General features: G+C 35.7%; 1 protein-coding gene across 1 annotated transcript in view; it reads right to left on the bottom strand.

The window, feature by feature from the left end:
• The window catches only part of HDAC9 (histone deacetylase 9), an 865,518-nt gene that overhangs the window by 506,607 nt on the left and 335,465 nt on the right, over positions 1-23,446 (bottom strand). The window contains exons 4-6 of the mRNA XM_027774184.1: positions 19,480-19,630; positions 18,369-18,495; positions 15,886-16,007 (exon numbers count right to left, since the gene is read on the bottom strand). Coding sequence (XP_027629985.1) covers positions 15,886-16,007; positions 18,369-18,495; positions 19,480-19,630 — 400 coding nt within the window. The remainder of the gene's footprint in view (positions 1-15,885; positions 16,008-18,368; positions 18,496-19,479; positions 19,631-23,446) is intronic.

Below are 23,446 nucleotides of genomic sequence, written 5' to 3'. Positions count from 1 at the left end.
GCAAGCCACCAGGTCCAGGAGTCAAACCATGGTTGGCCATGTGGGAGTGTCCAGTGCCTTAACCACCATGCCATCTGCTGGTCCCCGAAATTTTACTTTTAATGTATTAAGAGATTTAAATTTCTATGGCAGATGTCTCGTTTCACCTCCAACATACAAAGAACTTAGAAATCTTTCTTTCCGTCTTCACTATAAAGAAAAACCTGAACAAACTAAAAATTAAAATGATGATCTGATAAACTCTCGGAAGCTGAGTTTGAACTAACTTTATAGTCAAAAACCCGAGTCCCAGTCCTGGGGTGGAAGAATTGGGACTTAAACTCTCATGGGCTTTATTTCCTGGAATCTTAGCAGGCTCTCTCAATGAAGATCAGAGAAAAATCTTCGCTTGTTTTGTAAAGGTAGAGTGGAAAAGTGGAGAAAAGCAGCCATTTAAACATGCCCAGTGGAAAAGTAAAAATAATAAAATATATCCAGAATATTCTTCATAATACAATATTGCCCTTCAAGGGAAAATATTTTATGAACTTTATCTGACCTGAGAAAAGGCATTAGCCAAATCTAGTCCATCAGCCTTCCTGTCTCATTTATAAGGAGGGAAAATAAAAGACAAAGAAATTGTTCTGAGAGTCAAAGGACACAGACTCTGTCAGGCCCTCTGAAAAACTGATATAATAACAAGAGTACAGAATACTTCTCTTTCCCAACACTTTACCAAAACATCAAAAGAGTTCTGGTAAAATAACAGTGAATTACTACATACGGAGTGTCAGCATGCAGACTCTATTTAAGAAGGAGTTCTTAGGGAAATCTCAAAGAACAAATAAGAAAACCAGATAAAATTGAAGTCTGGCATCTACTGCAACAGCAAGCATTAAACAGAGCCCAGGTCCATCCAGATTAAAGTAAAATCTCACACCAAAGGCAAAAATATTAAATTATTGTTTTCCAGTATCTTATGTCTTGCTTTCAAAAAAAATTACAAAGTATGCTTAAAGATAGGAAAGACAGAGTCTGGAGACAAAGCAAGCATTAGACAGTACTCAGATATGACTCAAGAGTTTGAGCTTGTCTTCAAAGTAACTATAAATCCACACGTTAAAAGCTCTAATGGTGTGATGGTTAAGGTGACCTACATAGCCAACTGCATAGTTTGAGTCCCAGACCCGGTAACACAGGAAATATGCCAGGCATGTGAGCGTGCTCAAAATCCTAAAATGGAAATGAGGGAGAAAGAATATGGCATGACAATCCCCCATGGGGAGGAGGTACTTTCTCACTATCCTTCTCTCTCTCCTCTTCTGCCAGCACAAGTGTCCTCAAGCAAATTAAAAACAACTCTAATGGAAAAAGTTGACAACATGCAAGAACAGATGGGTAAAGTAAACAGAGACATAAACTAAAAAAGAGTAACAGAAATGAAGAATGTCTTTGATGGGCTAATCAGTAGACCAGACACAGCTGTAGAAAGACAATGGCCTTGAAGACATGTTAATAGAAACTTTGCAAAAATAAAAACAAAGAAAAAATAATTTAAAAAATAGAGCAGATGGGACCAGTGGTTGGCATAATGGCTTTGTTCCTGGACTCCCATGTAGTCAACCATGGTTCGAGTCCCAGACCTGGTGGCTTAAACTCACACCGACTGTGTGTGTGTGTGTGTACCCAAGATCCCAAGAGAAGAATGGATGAGAAGGGACTGTGGTGCAGCCATTCCCCAGGGGGGTGGGGGTGATTTCTGGCTTTCTGTTTGTCTGTCTCTGTCTTTCTGGTAAGTGCACATGCCCTATAGCAAAAATCTCTCCAAAAAAAAAAGAAAACAGAATATCTCCAATCTCAAGTATAATATATACTTAATGAGAATACCAGATTAAAAAGAAAGCAAACAGAACAGAAGAAATAGTTGAAGCAATGATTGACAATTATCCAAAATTAATTATAGATATCAAGCCATAGATCCAGGAATCTTGGAGAATATGAAATATTATAAATACCAAAAACTTAACATTTATGCATATCAGTTCAAACTGAAGAAAGATCTTTAAGGGAAAAAAAAGGAAAAGAGAAAATACCTTGCATAAAGAGTAACATGAATAAGAATTACAACAGTTTTCTTGTTAAAATCAAGCAAACAAGAAGAGAATGTAGAGAAATGTTTAAAAAGTGTTGCTCATAAAAAATTAAAGATAGAGGGACCAAGGCAACTGAATCTATGCTCTAAACCACATCTTTCAGACCTCAAGAAAGATTAGACAGGTAAGGGCAATCTTCATCTTTTCTCTGTCTCTCTGTCTCGCTAATTTTTTCTTTTTAAAAAAATTTCAAACACTTCTTGTCACCTCTGACCTATGAGGTGTGCCCTGCCTTGTTCACACGCCTACCAAGTGGTTTTCATTTTTAGTTTTTCACAGATAAAAATATTTTTCTTTCCTTTGTTGGCTGTTTATTTTTTTCCTTTCTTTTCTTTGCTTTTCTTTCTTTCTTTCTTTTAACCTTACTTTCTTACTCTGCTGTTCATCCTCTACACACTGAATGTCTAGACAGGCCTAGCTGCACAGTAGCCAAGCATCTCAATACTTTCAGGGTCACAGAAATCTTCAAACCATACTGAACTTGCTGCTTGAAGGAAGAAACTCCTCTTTATAAATTGGAATTCAATATCTCTTTCTGTGGATACCATATTGCAAAACACAGTAGAGGAGAGAAATTGTCTCTGAAGTACCTTAGAGTAAAGGGAAGCACATGATCTGACAGTTGCAGAAATCTTCTCTAAGCAATTAGCTAAAAGTGAATACACCAACAACTCACTCAAGGGGACTGCAGAGTGAGCAGCAAGGAGGAGGACAGAGCTGCAGAGAGTGCGGCTCTTCACCTTCCATGTACCTCTGAACTCTCAGCTGATACCCCACAGCTCAGCCCAGGTGCACCTATTCCCTAGGAACTGTGAGGCCTTAACGCTTAGAATTAACTCCAAGATTTAGGAAGAAACTTATAATCCATCAGATGACCAGAAACCATCGCAGAGGCACAAGAAATATGAGAAACCAAGAAAATAACTTTCTCCCAAGAGAAAAGAACAACCCTTCATCATCCACAGGCAGTACCATGGAACTCATGGAAATGTCCGATAAAGAATTCACAATATTTATACTGACAAGATGAAGCAAGATGCAAGAGATGAGAAACAGTGACTTGCAGAAGGTGCAAGAGAAAAGAGATGATGAGTTCCAGGAGGTAAGGAAGTTCTTCCACTATTTGAAAGAAGAAATACATGCCATAAAAAAAAGAATCAAATGGAGCTGTTAGAAATGAAAGCTGTAATACAGGACATCAAAACTTCCCTCAAAATTATTAAAGCAGATTAGACCATGCAGAACATCAAATCTTGGAGACTGAAGATAAAACCTCTGACCTAGAAAAAAAAAATCACCAAAAGAAGCAGAAAATAACCTCCCCTCCCCAAAATAAGCATAATAGACGAGAAATACTAGATACCATTAAGCACCCAAACTTCCAAATATCTGGATAATCGGTATCCCTGAAGGTGAAGATCCAGACCAAAAAAATACAAAGGATCCTAATAGCATCAACCCAGGAAGATCTTCTCCAAGGTACATTATAGCCAGACTGGCCATATCCACAAAGACAAGACGCTAAAGTTGGCAAGAGAGAAATGTCGGGTTACTTACAAAGGACATCCCATCAGGCTAACCTCAGACCTCTCATCGGAAACAATGTGAGCAAGGGAAGTACGGGAAAATAAATTCAAAGTGTTAAATGAAATGAATACTATACCCAGCAAAATTATCCTTCATATAGGAAGAAAAGATAAAAATGTTCTCAGATAAACAGGAGTTTATCTGAGTGCTGAAAGGAGTGCTTTACCAGGAAAACTGAAGACACACAGACAGAAATAAGAGAACAAAGAGCAACCAAGAAAATGCTAGGGACAAGTCCAGAAATACCAATAACAACACTGAATGTTAACTTCCAGGAGTTAAATGGAAAGATTGAACAGAAGACAGATTAATTACATGAGACTGAACTGTTGAAATAGAATTTTATGATCTTTGACTAAAACATTACTGATTTTTCACTGCATTCCCCACCCCTCGATTTTTTTGCTTTCATTTGTTAAGTGTGTTTTTTTGGTTTGATTGTTTTTTTTTAAATTGAAACAAACTTTTCTCCCTTCCTGACACCTCTGGAATTGGAAATTATTTGTGAGTATTCTTATTTTGTGGCAGAAGGGTTATTTGAGTAAGTTCAATAATACCTGTTGCCTTGCATAAGAAGTTGGAGACATTCTTTAGTGCCAGAGTTTTGACTGAAATGTCCCATCTAAAGATATGACCAGAAAACTATGGAACTAAGGTATATCTCAAGAAAGCCAACAGAAGCTCTTAGAAAGATGCCTAGCACCATAAAGAGTTCTGCCTGGCAGAGAGGATTAAAAGAAGCTATATGAAAAAATTTGGACTATAAAATGACCTGGACTTTTCCAGCCAAGCATTGTAATCAGTAGAGATTGCAAAAAGATCAGCCACAACCAGAGGATTACCTTGAGGAAGACTTTGAAAGAATAAAAAGAGACTGATCTTTGCAAGGAGATGGTAAACCACAGAATACTTGGTAGGCAGAACTGAGTTGGGAAAGTTCATGTGTGCATTGGGTACTGGGTGTTTTCTTCTTAACAGTTTGAGTAGTTGACATGTAAATATTTTCTCAAAAATATTTAAAACCATACTGTCACTGATGTTACAGAGTCACACACAAAATCATAACAAATATTTTGAAAGTTATCTTTAAAATTCAGTTTCTTTGGAAATTTTCTAAGTTGTTTATCAAATGTCAAGAACTATGGAGTATGAGCAAAAAAAATTTTATATGTGAAGTAAATGTTTGTGGGAAATGTAAATAAATAAATAAATGAAGATTTGAACTTCAAAAAAAATAAAGATAGAAATTTAGAATTCTGTGTTCAGTACAAGTATCTTTCAAACATGAAGGAGGAATAAAGATATTTTCAAAAAAAAACTAAGGAAGTTAATTGACAGTAAATTTGCAAGAAATGTTCAAAGAAGTCCTTCAGCAACCAAGAGAAAAAAGAATACAGATCAAAAACTCAGACCTGTATAAAGTAATGGATATTATGATAGCAAAATAAATATTTTATTTTTCTTACTATTAATTTATCTAGTGGACAACTACACAAAGTAATAATAGCCACAATGTATTGAGAGATTTTATTAATAGCTGATGGAAAAGAAAAATGAATGCCAGCAAATATCACAAAGGATGAGAGGGAGAAATTAGGAATATACTACTATAGGTACCTGTATTATCTGTAAGTTAGCATGGGGCTATTTAAAAGTGGACACAGATTCACCAGAAGTGTATATGTCAAATTCTAGGGAAACCACTAACATAATTTTTAAATTATGCATATATAATCAGTTTGCTAAGACAGTAAAGGCATATAAAATTCTCAAAACTAGAGAAGGCAGGACCAAACATAGTCCAACAGTTAAGGGAGTTGGATACCATATGGCCAATCACGGTTCAAGTCATGTCCCCAATAGCTTGAAAAACATGCTGGGTACATATGTGTGCATGTCTAAAATCCTGACAGGAAGGAGGAATGGAGAAGGGATAGCAGCATGTCCTTGGCCTACAAGGGTAGTATTTTCTCACATGCTCTTTCTTTCTGTCTCTCTCTGGAGAGTACATGCACATTCTTGTGAGGACAAATATTTAAAAGAAAAGAAAAGAGAGGGAAGAAAAAGAAAGGAACATTCAAAAATAAAGAATAAGAACAATGAAGGAAACAATTACAAACATTATAGATATTAATCTAACTATATCAAGAATCTATTTAAATGTGAATGGTCTATTCACACTAAAAGAGTTAATAAAGAAATAAGACATGACTATATGTCGCCTTTAAGAAGCCTACTTTAGAGATCAGCAGTTGGCATAATGACTATGTCGCTGGACTCCCATGTAGTGTAGTCCACTGCGGTTTGAGTCCGAGACCCAGTGGCTTAAACTCACACCAGGCGCATGTGCGTGCATGCCCAAGATCTAGAGAGGAGAATGACGGAGAAGGGACTGGGGCATGGTCATTCCCCCAGAAATGGGGGTGGGGGTGTGATATCTCACTCTCTATCTGTCTGTCTGGCAAGCACACATGCCCTATAGCAAAAACCTCTCCCCCCCCCAAAAAAAAAATTAAAAAAAAAAAGCCCACCTTAAATACAAGACACAGATAGATTAAAGTGATGGAAAAGGATATACTAGGCTAACACTGAGCAAAAGGAAGCTGGCATAGCTATAATTTCAATCAGAGTAGACTTCAAGTAAGAAAAATTATTAGGGCAAAGAAGCAACATTACTTAAGAATAAACAGCTCAATTTTCCAAGAAAACATAAGTATTCTTAATGTATAAGGACCTAGGAATGGAGCATCAAAACACATGAGGCAAAACCGACAGAACTAAAAGAGAAAAAGAAAAACCCATTATTCTACTAGGAGACTAGCATTGCCCTGTCAGTAACTGAGAGATGTAGGTGGCAGAAAAGCAGTAAGGATGCAGTTGACCTAAATGGCATTATCAACAAACTATCACTAGTTGATACGTACAACATACTTCAACCAACATACATTACTTTCAAGTTTAGATGAAACACTGAACAATGTCAGGTGACATTCTATGGTATAAAACATACCTCCATAAATTTAATAGAATGGAAAGTGTACAAAATGTATTCTCTGACTACAATGCAAATGAGTAATAGAAAGACAGAAATCAGTAACACAAAGGTAGGTAAAAATTTTCCAAATATTTGGAGATTAAAAAGCACAATTTTAAATAACATGAATCAAAGAACTATAAAGAGAAATCTTAAAATGTTTTTCTTCTATTCCGTCTTAAAGATTTATTTTATTTATTTACTATTACTTAATTTAATCAGAGAGAGAGACAAAAGAAAGAGGGAAAGTGAAAAAGCAAGCTGCCAGGTCTGAGACTTGAACAGCAGTCAGCCATATGTAAGTCCAATGCCTTAACTATCATGCCACTTGTAAGCCCAATTTATTCTTTTTTTATTTAAGGTCATGGGACTGGCCCAACATTTTAAGTTAAATAAAAATTAAAATAAACTTATCAAAACCTGTGTGATACTATATACTAGATATATAAAAGAAATAAAGAATGATAAAAAATGGCTAACCTAAGCTTTCACCTTAGAAATATCAAGGAAAAACAATGTATACCTAAAGGAGGCAGAAAGAAAAAATAAAAATTAATGAGGAAATCAATGAAATTGAAACCAGGAAATCAATAGAGAAAATCAACAAAACCAAAAACTGGTCCTTTGAAAAAAAATAACTGATAAAATTAATCAAGAAAAAGAAAACAGAGAAAGCAAAGACATACATCACTAACATCAGAAGTAAAAGAGGAGTCATAACTATTGATCTCATGAGTTTGCAATATAATAACACCAGGCTCACAATTTAGAAAACTTACATGAAACAGGCCAGTCCTTCAAAAAATACAAATGGCTAATACTCATATGAGGAGAAACACGTAACCTGAACAGTCCTACAGCTAATGAAAAAAATTAAATCAATATTTTTTCAAAAAAGAAAATACTAGGTCCAGCTGGTTTCACTAATAAATTTTATCAAACATTTAATGAATAAATAGTATCAATATTCTATAATCTCTTCCCAAAAATAGAAGAAAAAGGAACACTTCCTATATTACGAGTCCAGCATTACCACACTAACACCACCAGATAAAGACATTACAGGAGTGGATGACGAGCTAAGGGGTAGTGTGGTGGTTAAGGTGCTGGATTCCCAGGAGGCCAACCATTGTTAAAATCCTGAACACGGTAGCTTGAAAATCATGCCAGGCATGTGTGCCCAAAATCCTGAGAAGAGAATGGAGAAGATGGGGGTGTGGCATGGCCATCCCCCCTTAAGGGATGATTTCTCACTTTCCCTCTCTCTGTGTCTCTCTTTCTCTCTCTAGTGAGTGCACACACCACATAGCAAAAACCTTAAACGAAAATAAGAGCAGATGGTCATAGATCATGATCTTTCATGAGCATAGTTTCAAAGATCATCTATAATACACTAGCAAATCATAACCAACCATGAAAGAACTATACCATAGAAGCCAGGGTTTTGGGTTTTTTTTTTTTTTTTTTCCTTTCAGGTATGCAATGCTGGTTCAGCATTTGAAAATCAGTTCATTACATCAACCAGTTTAAAAATATGAATCATATGATTATGATAATTAATGCTGAAAAAGGACTTGACAAAATACAATGCCAATTCATGATGACTTTTAGGTAACTACAAATAAAAGGAACCCCTCAATTTGATAAAGAACACAAGCACAAATTCTATAGCTAGCATCACACTTAATGGTGAGAAACAAGGTGGATTCCTCTTAAGATCAGAAATAAGTGAGGATGTCTTCTATCCAACATTATTGCCTGTGATTCTGGCTCCCTAGGAAGGTTGGGGAAGAACTAGAGCTGAGGGTGTCTGTCTCTTACTTCCTCTTTCTCTCTTTCTCTCTCTAGCAAGAAATGAATAAGCTTAAATAAAAATAAAATAAAATAAAAAACCCTAGATGCCCATATAAAAAAATGAATCTAGCCAAAGACCTTAAATGTTTCACTTAAAGTAACTCAAAATGGTTTATAGCTCTAAATGTAAAACTTCTAGAAGATAATATAGAAGAAAATCTGAGGTTGGCAATGAATTTTGGATATAAAACTGAAAGCATGATCTATGAAAGAATATACTGATAAGTTTAACTGTATTAAAATTATAATATTATGTTCTGTAAATGACACTAATAAGAAAGTGAAAATATCAGCCACAACTTGGAAGAAATATTTATAAAACACGTATTTAATAAAAGACTTGTATCCAAAATACACAAAGAACTCTTAACACTCAACAATGAGAAAACAAAGAAACCATTGAAAAATTTGTAAATCATCTAAACGGACATTTCACTAGAAAAGATAAAAAGATGGCAAATGAGAAATAAGGCACTCAGTATTGCTTTTCACTAGGAAATTATAAATTAAAACAATAAGAAATTACTCTATACATATTAGAATATCTAAAATTTTTAAAAACTGAAAGTAAAAACACCAAGTGCTGACAAAAAACAAGAACTTTTGATACATATGCAAAATGGCACAGCCTGTTGAAAGACAGTTGGGCAGTTTCTTACAGAGCTAAATATAGTCCTACCATAAGATTCAGCGAATGCACTTCTAATTACTCACCCAACTGAGTTGAAAATATGTCCACAGGAAAATGTGCATGGGAATGTTTACAGTAGCTTTATTTAGAATCAGAGACTTGTAAGTAACCAAAACATCCTTTACCCGGTAAATTGGTAAACAAATTTTGGGTCATCCATATAATGGAATATTATTCAGCAATAAAAAGAAAGAAATTCCAAGGCACAAAAGGATATGAAGAGGGGCCAGCAGGGTGCATGGTGGTTAAGGCACTAGACTCTTACATGGCTAACTGGTTCAAGTCCTGACCTGGCAGCTTTCTCTCTCTCTCTCTCTCTCTCTCTCTCTTTCTCTCTCTCTCTCTTCTGGTCAAATCAAAAACAACAATAAAGATAATAGATACAAATGAAATAAATAAATAATTTTTGAAAGATATGGAGGAATCTTTTTTTTTTTTTTTTAACGTTTCTTGGTTTAAGGCACATGTGAGACAGAGAGAGAGAGAAAGTGAAAAATCAACCCCCAGGGGAATAGCCACACCACAATTCATTCTCCATTCTCCTCTCAGGAATTTGGGCACCCACTCATACACGCCCAGCAGGATTTTCAAGCCATCAGGTCCACAACTCGAACTTTAGTTGGTCATGTGGGAGTCCAATGCCTTAAGCACCACGTCACCTGATAGTCCTAATATAAAGAAATCTTAATTGCTTATTACCAAGTACAAGAAAGCAGTCTGAAAAGGCCATATAACATATAATTCCAATTATATGAGTCTTTAGAAGGCAAAAATATCAAGAGAATACAAAAATTAGGGGGTGGAGAGATATATATAGATGGAGCATGGGATTTCTAGAGTGGTGAAATCATTCTGTATTATAGTGTACTGGTAGGGACCAGCAGATGACATAATGGTTACGACGCTGGACTCTCATGAAGTTGACCATGGTTTGAGTCCCAGACCTGGTGGCTTAAAACTCATGGCAGGCACATGTGCTTATGTGCCCAAGATTTCAAGAGGAGAATGGAAGAGAAGGGATTGAGGCATGGCCATCCTCCGCAGAAGGGAAGGTGATTTCTTGCTTTCTGTCTCTCTCTGTGTGTCTGGAGAGCACAAACGCTCTATAGCAAAATCTCGCTTTCAACACACACACACACACACACACACACACACACACATTGTAGTGGTGGATACATGCAAAATATTTTACATTTGTTAAAACCCATAGACCTTTCCAATGCTGAGTAGACATTAATGTTAATGTAAACTACAGACTACTTAATAAATCAATAGGAGTTTACTACCTGTAACAAATGTACCAAACTAATGTAAGATATCAGTAACAGCAAAAACCTGGGGGATGGACAAGTAGCAATAGAGGAACTTTTTACTGTTTGCTCCTTACCATTTTTTGGGGGGAGAGGTTTTCGCTATAGAATGCGTACACTCGCCAGAAAGACAGAGAGAGACAGAGACAAAGTGAGAAATCACCCCCCAGGGGAGATGGCCACGCCACAATCCCTTCTCCTCCATTCTCCTCTCGGGATCTTGGGCACACATGCACACGTGCCTGGCATGAGTTTAAGCCACTGGGTCCGGGACACGAACCGCGGTCGACTATGTGGGAGACCAGCGACATAGCCATTATGCTAACTGCTGGTCCCACCATTTTTTTTTAATCTAAAACTTCTCTACAATTAAAGTCAATTTAAAAATAAAGCCAATAGCAAAAATTAAAACTCCCTTTGGTCCTAGTGAGCACAGAGTACCAATCACAGTTCCTCACATGCTAAAGGACAAAGCACAGAATGCGGTGACTTCCAGCCACCACACTAGAGCCTGAAATGACAGACCAGTTTGACATTAGCCTCTTGAGTCACACAGTGTAATGAGAAAAGATTTCTCACTTTTTCTTCAGTGTTTATCGATAAAGGTGGAGGAAAATAAAAACCTTCAAAGGTCCTTCAACAACAAAGAGAGATTCAGTTTTGACCTGATGGAAAGAGAATAAACTTAATTCTGTATCCTCTCTAACCTAAAATCAACATTAAGCAATCCCTGAATGTTGGGTATGCTCCTAAGTGCTTGTTTAGTGGAATGCTCAAAATAACTGTATGAACCAAGCATGATTATCTTCATTTCATAGCTGAGGGAACAGCAGCCTAGAGAGGCTAGATTAATTTCTATGTCAGACAGGTACACGTAGATTCCAAGCCTGTGCTACAGTGCCACGTGGCCTTTCCTTTCCAAGAACTTGCTATCCAACTGATCACAAGAAGATTTCAATACTTTTAAGCAAGATTAGTCACAATACAGTGAAGATAGAACACTAAGATATATAAAAAAGGCCCCAGTGCTTGTCAATGTAGAAGGTTTTGAGTAAATATTTTCATTTTATCTCATTGCCAACTTTTCAGAAATGTGTACATATTCATGTGTGTACATGCACATGCGTGTTTTACAAGAAAGCACGAGTTATGAGAGAAAGAGAGAGGGACAAAGAATGAGATATTTTAAACCACTAAATAAGCCCTCCTTTTGTAATTTTGGATTATAATAACTTGAACAGGTCACCAAGGTATCACAGCGTAACTGCTGACCTCTGCACAGAAGGAAGGTTTATAAAACTATAGATCTCAACGCTGCCTTCTTTCCAATTTGCTCAACGTGAAAAATGACATTGGCCTTCTAAAACCTTGACTTGTGTTTGGACCCTTTCCATCTGAGTCTTACTCTAGTGTTCCTGATCATTAAAATGAATATTTCAGTGAGGCTGGAACAGTCTTATTAGTCCAAGCCAAGCTTTATATGGCTTGTGCACTTTAAGAGGTTAATCTAGCCAGCTTGCTCACTTTGTTCAGAAGTATTAAATGGAAAGACTGTAACATTAAAAGAAAGGCAAAGTTCACTGGGTAAGACCTCAATAATATAATGGAGCATAAAACCTCCAGAATTTTTTACCATGATATTTTATGAAACATATGCACACTCTCACTGGAACCGAATCCAATTCAAATGGCTTTTAAGGTCAGTTCAAAGTCACCACATATGCAGTATCTCTGTGAGAAATATGTACTGTTTCGAAGTGCTGGGACCCCAAAGCTTCCTTTCTTTACTTTATTACCGGTCCAGCAGTGCTCTCTAGAAGGCAAAAATGTCATCTACGACAGCAATGCTATTAATACTACTTTCAGCTAGAGCATAAAGTTCAGGAAAATATTCCAAGTTTCTGTATCAACACATTCGTTTATTATGAAACAAAAGGAATCACATAGTGTAACTGGAGAAAGAAGTGCTACTTTAAAGGAGGGCAATAAACACAAAAATTAAAAACAATCACACTATTCTTAACTTCAAGACCAGTTATATAAAATCTTTGATATTCACTGTTGTGAAAGGATTGCTACATGTCAAAGAAAAGGGAATTAGCAATGGGATCCATCAGTGCCAACTATTAGTATTACTCTCCTGTTTTTACAATACCCAAATTCTAGGGACTGCTCTAATTCTCCTAAAGGGAAGGAAGTGAAGGGCCACTTTGCATGACAAAGGTCAGATTTCTTCAGGCAAATGAGACTTCTATAGTTGACTGTTCCTGGGTTGCCACTGTCTGGGGGTGGGGGTGAGTTTCTAAGAGGTCAAGAGAGCCTCCAAATTGTGCTCACTGGTTAGGGGACACCCCTGGGGCTACCTTCATCAATTTAAGGTCATTAGGGCTTTTCTATTCAGGTTCTAGTTTCACTCTCCTTAAATCTTGCTAAAATATATTGGCAATTTACACTGATGTATATTTTAAAAGAAATAACAAGTATTTTGTATTATATGCAGATCAAAGAACAGAAGGATAGAATCCCACTCATTTAACAACTTCTTGTAAACCTAAGACTGAGTTCAATGAAATTCAAGTAGACTACAGAGGTTGATAATCTAGCTTCAACAGAAAAGTGAGTCTCTAATTACTGCCCTGGCATTTACAATAATGATCAATAATCCTACTTGAGATTTCACTTACTATGGTGTAGCTATACACAAAAGTCACCTTAAACATTCTCTATAATCATTATGTTATGGTGAAATTTTATTATTTAATTTTCTTGAGATTTTGAGACACCGATATATAACAAATGCTAAAGCTAGTATTATTTGACAATATTTCAATGCTCTTCTATGTCGTGCAAATGTCTAATATTTCTCACAATGGAATTAGAAATACACCAAATTGATTATATTTATAAAGGGTGAAAGAGTTCTGCTTATTTGTAATTAATGAAGGGTATCACTAAGTATTTTAGATAGCATACGGAAAACATGTGCAATTAATTACATCATACTTTTCTTAAACAGACAATGGAAATTGAATTAAGGAATATTTTGAAACCCCTATAGAGATATTAAAGTATTAACGGCTGCTCAAGAACGTTATTGCTACAATGCTTGAAAATGTTTGGTTTTACAGATCAACAGCCTGACACTTCATAAATATCAGATTTTCAATCTAAAAAGAAGGAACTTGAAACGCTAAGCAGATACAGAAAATATACTACTAAAACAGGGATCTTATTATGATACATCACATAAACAGGCACAGAAAATATTTTGCATATTTGTACAGTTTGAATAAGAGTTTGTAACATCTATCCTAAGCAGGAGTTCTCGTTGAACTTTGTGGATGGATGAAAATTTTTATGAGAATAAATTAATAGTTTGTTATTCCTTCTCTACAGAGAAAAAAACCATAGCTGTTCTCAAAGAAACAGTGGGACACAAAGTATGGCTTCCTCAAGTATTGAAAAAGATCAGATTTTCTTTCTGGATGCTTACTGGTCCCAAACGCCCCTTCTTTTCAAAGTCAGTATCAGTTCTGCAGTCAGTTTTCAATCTCCCAGTGGTAAGAATATATTCAAAGGCTCTGTGCTCAGCAGGACAGAAGTCTTTCTCTGTGAATGTAACTGTATCACTCATCGGTAACCTCCTGCCACAAGGGAACTCAGTATTTTCTTTCCTTTTAGTGACTCCTTGGACTCCTGAATGCCAGTCATTGCCCTGAGACCTGGGGCAATATTCACATCATCTCTGTCAATAGCTCCTACATATGCCACTGGTACAACTAAATGTCAAGGGTGCAGATCAAAGTCGCCACATTCCAAAACCCATGTCCTTCATGGATGAATTTTCATAAACTATACTCTATGTTTTAGAAATATATAAAGGTTCACTCTACTTTCTTCTTTTATTCCCAGATAAGTTTATTTATAAGAAAGGCAATCTGATTTGTAGATAATAGCGTGAAATTCTGATTCAATACCTAAAACAACCATTCTTGTCTTTGCATAGTCTTCTATAGAAATATTTTACTCTACCGAACACTTCATAGTAGAAATGCAAACAATTGTCATGATATTAAAATAAAAAAGCACAGATTGTTTTGTAATACTTAACCACCCTATCCCAGTGCCTATTAGAATGTGAGTTATGGTGACATAGAGGGAACACATTCAAGATTGCTTTTATTTTTAAATCTTCATTATGGTACAGATAAATTATATGACTAAAATAGATTGAGCATGTTTTTTTTTTACAATCTATATCCATTTTAATTACTCTAAATTGCTTGGGAAAACGCATATAATTATTTGAAGTCATCTTTACTCTGTAGATTTCATATACAAATTACATAGATTCATATTTCTTTGAGTAGATCTGAGTAATATACAATTGGCCAAACCATCTTCTGTGGATACTTTTTCAGATCAGAAATAGATATAATTTTTAAAAATATTTACAACTGTCTCTGAAGGATTATATTTGGCAAACATTGTAAGACTTAAAACAGAAAGTATACAAATAGCTATTTATGTGTATAGCTAGCTACAGTTTAAATATAATTCTTACAGCAGTAAGAGTATGTAACACACTACATATGTACATATTAACGTGCTCAAAAAAGATAGAAAAATACTGGGCTGTTTAAATTAAATTAAAAGTAGAAGCTTCATTGTGCCAGTTTCTCAAAAACAAATTTTAATATAATTACAAGAGATTATTAGGTATATATAAATCTACACCTGAAGTTGTCTTATAATTGAGAGACATTAGGCAAGTCACTTACTCAGAGGGTAGCTGTAGCCTTATCTATTTTCAGCACATAAACAACTAAATTTTAAGGTTTTTAGTATTTGCCAGGAAAAATGTTTAAAATTCTCATTTTGCAGTAAATGGTTGAAGCTCAGTAGAAAAATAGATAAATGGAAGAAATTAGAGACCCGTACCAATAGAGAACAATTCATCGGAGAAAAATGAAATTAAATTTCTGTTTTCCTCTATGCCATACTTTATGGCTAATAAGAAAATAATTTGGCCAAAATCCAAACATGGTAAATTTTTAAACTTAGAAAAGATACTTAGATAATACAGTGAGTCAACTGGTGTTAAAATAAGTAGGAACATGTGTATGCTCATGGACATGGTTGTTTATGCTGGGTCAGGGGTGGGGAGGGTACAATATCTATGATTTAAATCTTTTGATTGTCCTCTGAAGGTGTGGCAAAATGAAACTATAAGAATGTTATGGAAGAGAAAGTGTGGTTCTTATTAAACCAACTTACCAGTTTTTCGAAGGGGGAAATCATCCTTTGCATCTTGTGCTCCTGGTAATGTGTATTTGTAGGATGGAGATGTTCCACTAAGGGGTGGAGAGCTTTGATCCAATGACGTGTGGTGGGCAGCCCTACAAAAGACAAAGAACGTTCACCACTTGTGCTGTCGTTTCACTGCATGTTGGTCAGCAGTAATCAGTTGCACATGCGGTACACGTGCCTCAGCTGTGTTTATGTTCTTTCTTCCTAGTGTACACAAACCACAGCCTCATGTAACCAAGTTCACCGTAGCAGTGTGTCATGGAAGGATGCAGGGTTACTAAGAATGCTTACCGTGTGTTTAGTCATAAAGTCACACAGAAAAACTATTTCACCAAAAGAGAGAATATGCCAAGAGCCTGAGCTTGTGATAATCTGAGATTATTGGATATGTTTTCTTAAGATCCATACTAGGGAAGAGGTATCTTCTGGATCCTTCTCAGTGAACAATATATTAGGTTGTTGGGAAAGTCATGATGCATTTTTCTTTGTTTTTCTATGCAAAAAGGAGTCATGACATTCCTGATGACCCAACTGAACAACCAAGGTCAAAGTAATCACATACAAGGACTTCAATTTTTTTTTTTTTAAAAAAAAGGCTAGATAGCACATATGAGTATATAAGGGTGACTTTTTTTTTTTTTACTGAGAAGTCTCCCTGACTTCTACAGTAGTTCCAAAATTAACACACACACACACAAACAAAACAGAAATCACATTTTTTTTTCAACATAAAACTGTTATTTTAGAAGCCAGCAGGTGACATCGTAGTTAAGGTGGCTGCATAGTTCAAGTATTGGTCCTCATGACTTGAAAACCATGCTGGGTGCATGTGCAAGCTGGCCCCCCAAAACTGGACGCGATATAGAAACAGACAAGTGGTTGCAGCTTTGATCATGCCTTCTACCTCTTTCTCTCTGTCTCTCATTGGGGGGAGGAAAAAAAGAGAGAAGAAAAGAAAAGAAAAAAAAAACAAAGTAAGAAAAAAATTTTCTTCAAAAAAAAATTGGTTTATCAAGTCTACTCACATCCATGATAGAAACATGTAAATAATTTTAAAATATTTATGAAACATCCTGGAGCCTGCCATTACTTATTTTTGGATGCAGAGAAGAGTAGGTTCCTAAAAAATATGAATACAAATATAACTCTCTAAATAGACTGCCTGGGATGCCTACAATTTCAATATAACAGACTAATCAAATATTTACTTCCCGTCCTTGATGATATAAAAATTTTTAAAAAGTTGTCAGTGTAAAATCATGGGATTATTCTCGAACTCATTGATGAAAAAAACTATTATCTATTAGTCCACTAATCCAAGTATGATTTGCCTCTAAAATTTTGTCTTTTTTTGGATTTGCCATAGGATGCACAAGCTTGCAGGAGAGAGACGGCAAGAAGAAAGTGAGAAATCTTTTTTTTGGATTTGCCATAGGATGCGCATGCTTGCTGGAGAGAGACAGAGAGAGACGGCAAGAAGAAAGTGAGAAATCTCCCTGCCTGGGGGGATTACCATGCTGTAATTCCTTCTCCTCCATTCCCCTCCTAGGACTCGGGCATGCATGCCCATGCACCCAGCATGATTTTCAAGCCATCAGATCTGGGACCTGAACCACAGTGGGAGTCTAGTGCCTTAACCACCATGCCGCCCACTGACTCTTTTGCTCTAATTTTTAAAAATACCACATCTTTCATATTTTATAGACAGAACTGTGTATTGAATATCTTGCCTAGAGTTGGGGAAATCCAGTTCCATAAAATCTGTAATCACACAGTGTATCATGTCATCAGCCTGTGTGTCAAAGGCCAAACTTATTTTCCTGAGAAGAATTGAGGTGAGGTGGATAGGGTAAAGTAGGCATTGAAGACTGGGATTTATTTAGTTATTTATCACCCTCCTCTTCATTTCCCTCCTTTTTTTTTTAAATATTCCTTCCTTTTTTTTTTTATTTAGTAAAAATTCTTTGGGATCTGTAAAAATAGCTCTGACATCCATTTTCTATAAAGCCAAGTAAAATAAAAATCAGATCATGATCTGAAAAAGTCTTCAAAAATGATTGCACAGATATCAGATGTACTACCTGGGAACAGAAATACACAAAGTACAAATCAATTTGTGTGCTCCACCCGCATTTGACAGTTACTCAATCAACACAGAACATACGCACTTCCTCGTCCTTCAGAAGATAAATGCTCATGTCTATTAAGCACTGCTCTCTGCTATGTACTTTACACAGTATTTCACAGGGCCTGCCCACCAACCTTAGAGGGTGAGTATTATGATTATCCTATTTTTATAGGGAATCAAACTGATCCTGAGAGACTTTAAGGAGCTTGCCTATAGTTACACAACAGAAAATGGCAAGCCCAGGATATGCGCCCAGGTGTGCTAAATACCAAACCTGTGTTCTTTAACCCTGGGAATGAAAACAGCTGAACGCTGAACATACGTGTACCAGAGCTTGGGATGACGGCTCACGGAATGATTTTTTCCATTAGTTGGAGTGTCTTTAGTTGCTGATTTACTCAACAGGAATTCTTGAAGCTTCTGCTTTACTTCTGTACTTGCCACGGCCCCTGCAGAAACAGACAGTGACTATGAGTTCTGTCTTCATTTGCCTCTAGAATATCTAACCAAGATTAAGAAGTATCTTCACTGGTCACGGCATATGAAGTTTTCCTATTAAAAGAAGAAACCACAATCTAAACAGTCTTAGAAAATGGCATAGTAATGCTTTGCAACCACTGCTTAAACTGCCAATTTTTTAAAAAACCTTCAATGATTTCTTGAATTGCTCTTGCAGAAAGGGGATTCCCAGCATCAATGTTACCTCTTTTTTTAAAAAAAGTTTAAAAAATGCTGCCAAGAAGCAAAACCATTTTTTTTTAAAAAAATCAATAATCTTGGAGACCACATCAGATCACTTAAACACATTAAAATGATCTTTTCTGAGTCGCTAGTCTGAAAAAACTTTTAAAAATTCCTTTGAGCATTAAACAAATAAATATTGCTGACGATTCTAGTTCAAGTCATCAGATTTTAAACCTTGCTACGACCTGATTTTGAACTGACCTAACATAGAGGAATTATTTGGATCTGTCTCCCTCTTGTGGATACTTCTTTTTCTAAGTGTTCTCTGCCTTAAATCTTTCCAGAGCCTTGAGTATGCAGAAACTCAGTGGAGGTAAGGCTTGGCTTCCAGAGCAGTCATTACATGCTCAGGAGGAAGACTGGCATAGTGAGAAGATGTGGACATAAGTTTATTATTGAACTGTATGGCTTAAGCTTGATTGCTTTAACATAACATTTCTAACATTTAAAAAACAGACGATCCTCTTTGCCACGCAATGCTGTATTTACGTCTTAAGATGCTCTGCAGACGGAATAAAGAGAACTGAGGTGAATATCGAGGCTTTACCTTTGGGTCTATAATTTATATCTTAATCAAACACAGACAATTTAGACAAGCTTAATTTCACTGTTTTATCCAGCTTCTTTCTGAACAACGATCAGCTACAGATGAGGGAAGAGAGTCCATCTTTTACCCTGGTGCCTCTTACTTTCTCGTCCTCTATCTTTGCCTCTGAGAGGAGGAAGCTGCTGTTCTCTGCGATGCCTCTCTACTTCCTGTTCTTGCCTCTGCTGCTCCAGTTTCTGCTCCTTTTCTAGGAGTTCTTGTTGCTGTTTTATGGCTAGAAGTTCCTGTTGCAACTTGCGAGAAGAGAAAGACATGAGAGTGTGCAATTTCTTTAAGCTTCATAGTCATCACTGACCAAAATTAAAATATAAGCTTTTGAAACTTGTATTTAATTTATATTTTTACCCACTTTTTAGTAAATTACTGAAATCTAAAAGTTAGCAACTAATGCCACCGACAAGCAAGTTTTCAGGTAGCTTCACTATCTATGTCTCCCTATCAAAAAGAAACAATAAATTCACTTAGTTTCTATTGACTAAATCTTTAGTTCCCTCAATAACTTTATTTCATACAAATTAAATGCATGAAACAAGGAAAGGCAGGGACCATCTAGAAGTCTACTTACAAAGTCTCCCTCGTATAAATAACTAAAACCTTTAGTTCATATCCTGAGAAATGGTGTGGAAAAAAAGCGAATAGAATAGGGAGATAAGAATTATTTTGGAGGAAGATCTACCCGAAATAGAAGAAGTACTAAAAATTTAAAGCATTATACATGAAGTTCTCAACAGGCAAATACAATCTGTATGTCTATTATAAGTACTCTCAAAAAAGCAAAAATCCTATTCTTTCATCTAGCACTTAAGAAATCCTTAGGGGGACCAGCAATTGGCATAATGCATGTGTCGCTGGACTCCCATGTAGCTGACCATGGTTTGAGTCCTGGACCCAGTGGCTTAAATGCACCCTGGGCACGTGTGTGTGTGTGTGCCCAAGATTCCAAGAGGAGAATGGAGGAAAAGGGATTGTGGTGTGGCCATCCCCCACCCCAGGGGGTGATTTCTCACTTTCTGTCTCTGTGTTTCTGGTGAGTGTAGCATGCACCCTATAGCAAAAAACCTCTCCCCCCCCCAAAAAAAAAAAAGAATCCTTAGGGACACCAATCAAGAGATATTTCCCCATAAAACTACAGTATAATGCACTATTGTTTAACTTTCTAAATCCCCTGAATTCACTTCCAATGAATAATATAAATAAGAAGAATTTTTAAAAGCCATCGAGATGTCAAGTCTACTCTGAGACTGAGAAATACAGATGTATGTATTATATATATATGAAATAAATAAATATGTGTGTATATATTTATAAATGTGCCACTCAGCAGTGACTCCAGTTCAACTTAGGCATTGACATTACTAGATATGAGAGTTGGAAACTACTCATATCCTTAGTTCTTCTAATGTAATATAGAAAATAATTTCTCTCATACATTGTATTTATAATATACATAAAACTTAGCTTTGGATGATACTTTTTATTTATGTTTTGCCATAGGGCACATGTGCTCACCACAGAGAGACAGAGACAGACAGTGAGAAAGTGAGAAATCACCCCCTAAGGAGAATGACCATGCCACAATTCTTCTCCATGCTCTTTCTGGGATTTTAGACATGCACACATATACACCTAGCATGATTTTTCAAGCCACTGGTCCAGGGCTCAAACCATGGTCACCCATGTGGAATTCCAGAGCCTTAACTGGGAGTCCAGCATCTTAAACACCCTGCCACCTGTTGGTCCTGAGTAATACTGATTTTAATCATTACTATTATCTAAAACTTTGAATACGAATGAAGATAGTATAATTTGTTTTTTATATTAAGAAGGTATTTAAAGCTATAAATTTTACACCAAAAAGTAATAGCACAAAATTTAAGAGTTACATGAGTGGCTTCCCAGTCCCTCTGAGCAACAAGAAGACAATTCTGTATGTCAGTCATAACAGGCTCACCACTCCCAGAAGGCTATGCTTGGAGGTGTTCTGGTTACTCTTAACATGAAAACCTTTGTCTTTGACATACCAGTCCCTTGATGGATGTTTTCAGATATTCTATTGTAGCAGAAGAATTCATAACTCTGCTTAAACTCTGCTTTAATGTTAATTCTATACAGATATGATAGTTTTTCAAATTGATGTTGCTTCACCCAAAGCCCCAATGCAATTGAACTTTAATTTCTCTGAGGAATCTAGAAAAATCACACAATTAATTACCATAGCTACCATGCATTATTAAAAATTACAGAAATGAGGTAGAAAGAAACAGAAATATATAAAACTTTGCCTTTCTACTTCTAGATGGTCTGGCTCAAGAGAGAGGCAATGTGCCTCAGTGGCTTTGGAGGCAGCCAAAGAAAGACTGCAAATCTCCAAACAACCAATTATGGCTGTGTAGCCTTGGGGAAGTTATCATATCTCTCTCTACCTGAGTTTGCTAGGTGGAAAAATGTAATAATAGTATCTAACTCAACAAATACTCAATATTACAGAGGCCAGAGATTTAAAAAGCTAATTTAATTAAAGCATCATGTACTGTGTGTCTTCTTCACAAAAACAAAATTCAAATGTGTGTTAAAAGCATCAACTTTTAACCTTACCCATAAAATAGTGACAAAATAAAAATAACAAAAAACTCTCTATGCTATTAAAAGAAAATTTTAAATATCTATCTCATCAGTTTCTGGAAACAAACAAACAAACAAAAACAAAACAAAACAAAACAAAACAAAACATAACTTACAAACAGATGGCCCTGAATTAAAATTTTTCAACTGATCATTTTTGACTTTACAATGGTAAGAAAGCAATATATATTAAGACCCATACTTCAAGTACCCATGTAACCATTCTGGTTTCCATTTTCAGTATAGTATTCAATAAGTTGTATGAGATAGTTAACATTCTATTATGAAACAGACTTTGTACAATGCTTCTGTTCAACTGTAGGCTAATGGAAATGTTTTGAGTACATTTAAGTTAGACTGGGCTAAACTATGATGTTTGGTAGGTTAGGTTTATTAAATGTGTTTTCTACTTAACAATATTTTCAACTTACAATGGGTTTATTGGGAAATAACTTTATCATAAGCTGAGGAGCATCTGCACTTTGGAAAATCATTTTAAAAGCTACATTTTCCTTTCAGCTATCTCATAATGTTTTTTTTTCTCAAGAGCCTCTTTTCCGATTTTCCCAGATATCAATAAACTACTGTGCCATGTGGTTTGCGCCAACTTGTTACTATTAACTTTTGAGCAAAATCAAACAACAAATTACTTTCTTAAAAATGTGTATTGATTTTATAACTACAAAAGCTACCAACATAAATAAGTAACTAAAGCGGCAACTTACAAATGTTTCCCTATATTGATGGTAACAAGACTCACTTACAGCAGCAAAATGAACTACCTAGTTCCTTAGATGTTACAGTATGGTGAAGAATACAAATTTTACTCATTCATCACTGTTATCCTAACGTGCCTGGAAGGACTGAATGATAAGTTCTAGACATCAGTGTTCCTACTATTGTTTCAAAGGTCAAATTAATGGTTCAACATTCACTGAAAAATATGTCTATAGAAATAAATGTGGTTACCATACTTCAAAATATAGCCATGACCTATAATTCCATGTGAGATACAAAAGAAAATCCTCACCTCATTTTTAAGGTGTCTTAGATATCAATAATACATGAGCACACTTTTAGCAAGATTCACCAGTAAAAGAAAAAATTATATTTTATATCAGGTGTTCAACAGACTTTTTAGGATAATAAGATAATATAGGCAGTCTTCCCCTCAAAGGGGGGGGGACATAAAGAAGAAGAAAACATTTTTACCTTCTCAGATACTATAATGTGGTAAAAAGTTATAATATTTATATCAATTAGCTTTCTATATTAACCCCACAACAAAGTGATAGTAATTAAAAGGCAAGTACTATAGTAAGTACATATACTATAATAATATTATGATACATCATTTATTATTAATAATAAAAAGCATGTATTTCAGTCATCTTTGAAAGAGTTGGATATAAAAATGAATGTTTTTA

The sequence above is a fragment of the Tupaia chinensis genome, unplaced genomic scaffold, assembly GCF_000334495.1.
Source record: "Tupaia chinensis unplaced genomic scaffold, TupChi_1.0 Scaffold000410_1, whole genome shotgun sequence".
NCBI classification, from domain to species: domain Eukaryota; kingdom Metazoa; phylum Chordata; class Mammalia; order Scandentia; family Tupaiidae; genus Tupaia; species Tupaia belangeri.
This window is presented reverse-complemented; position numbering and strand designations above follow the sequence as displayed.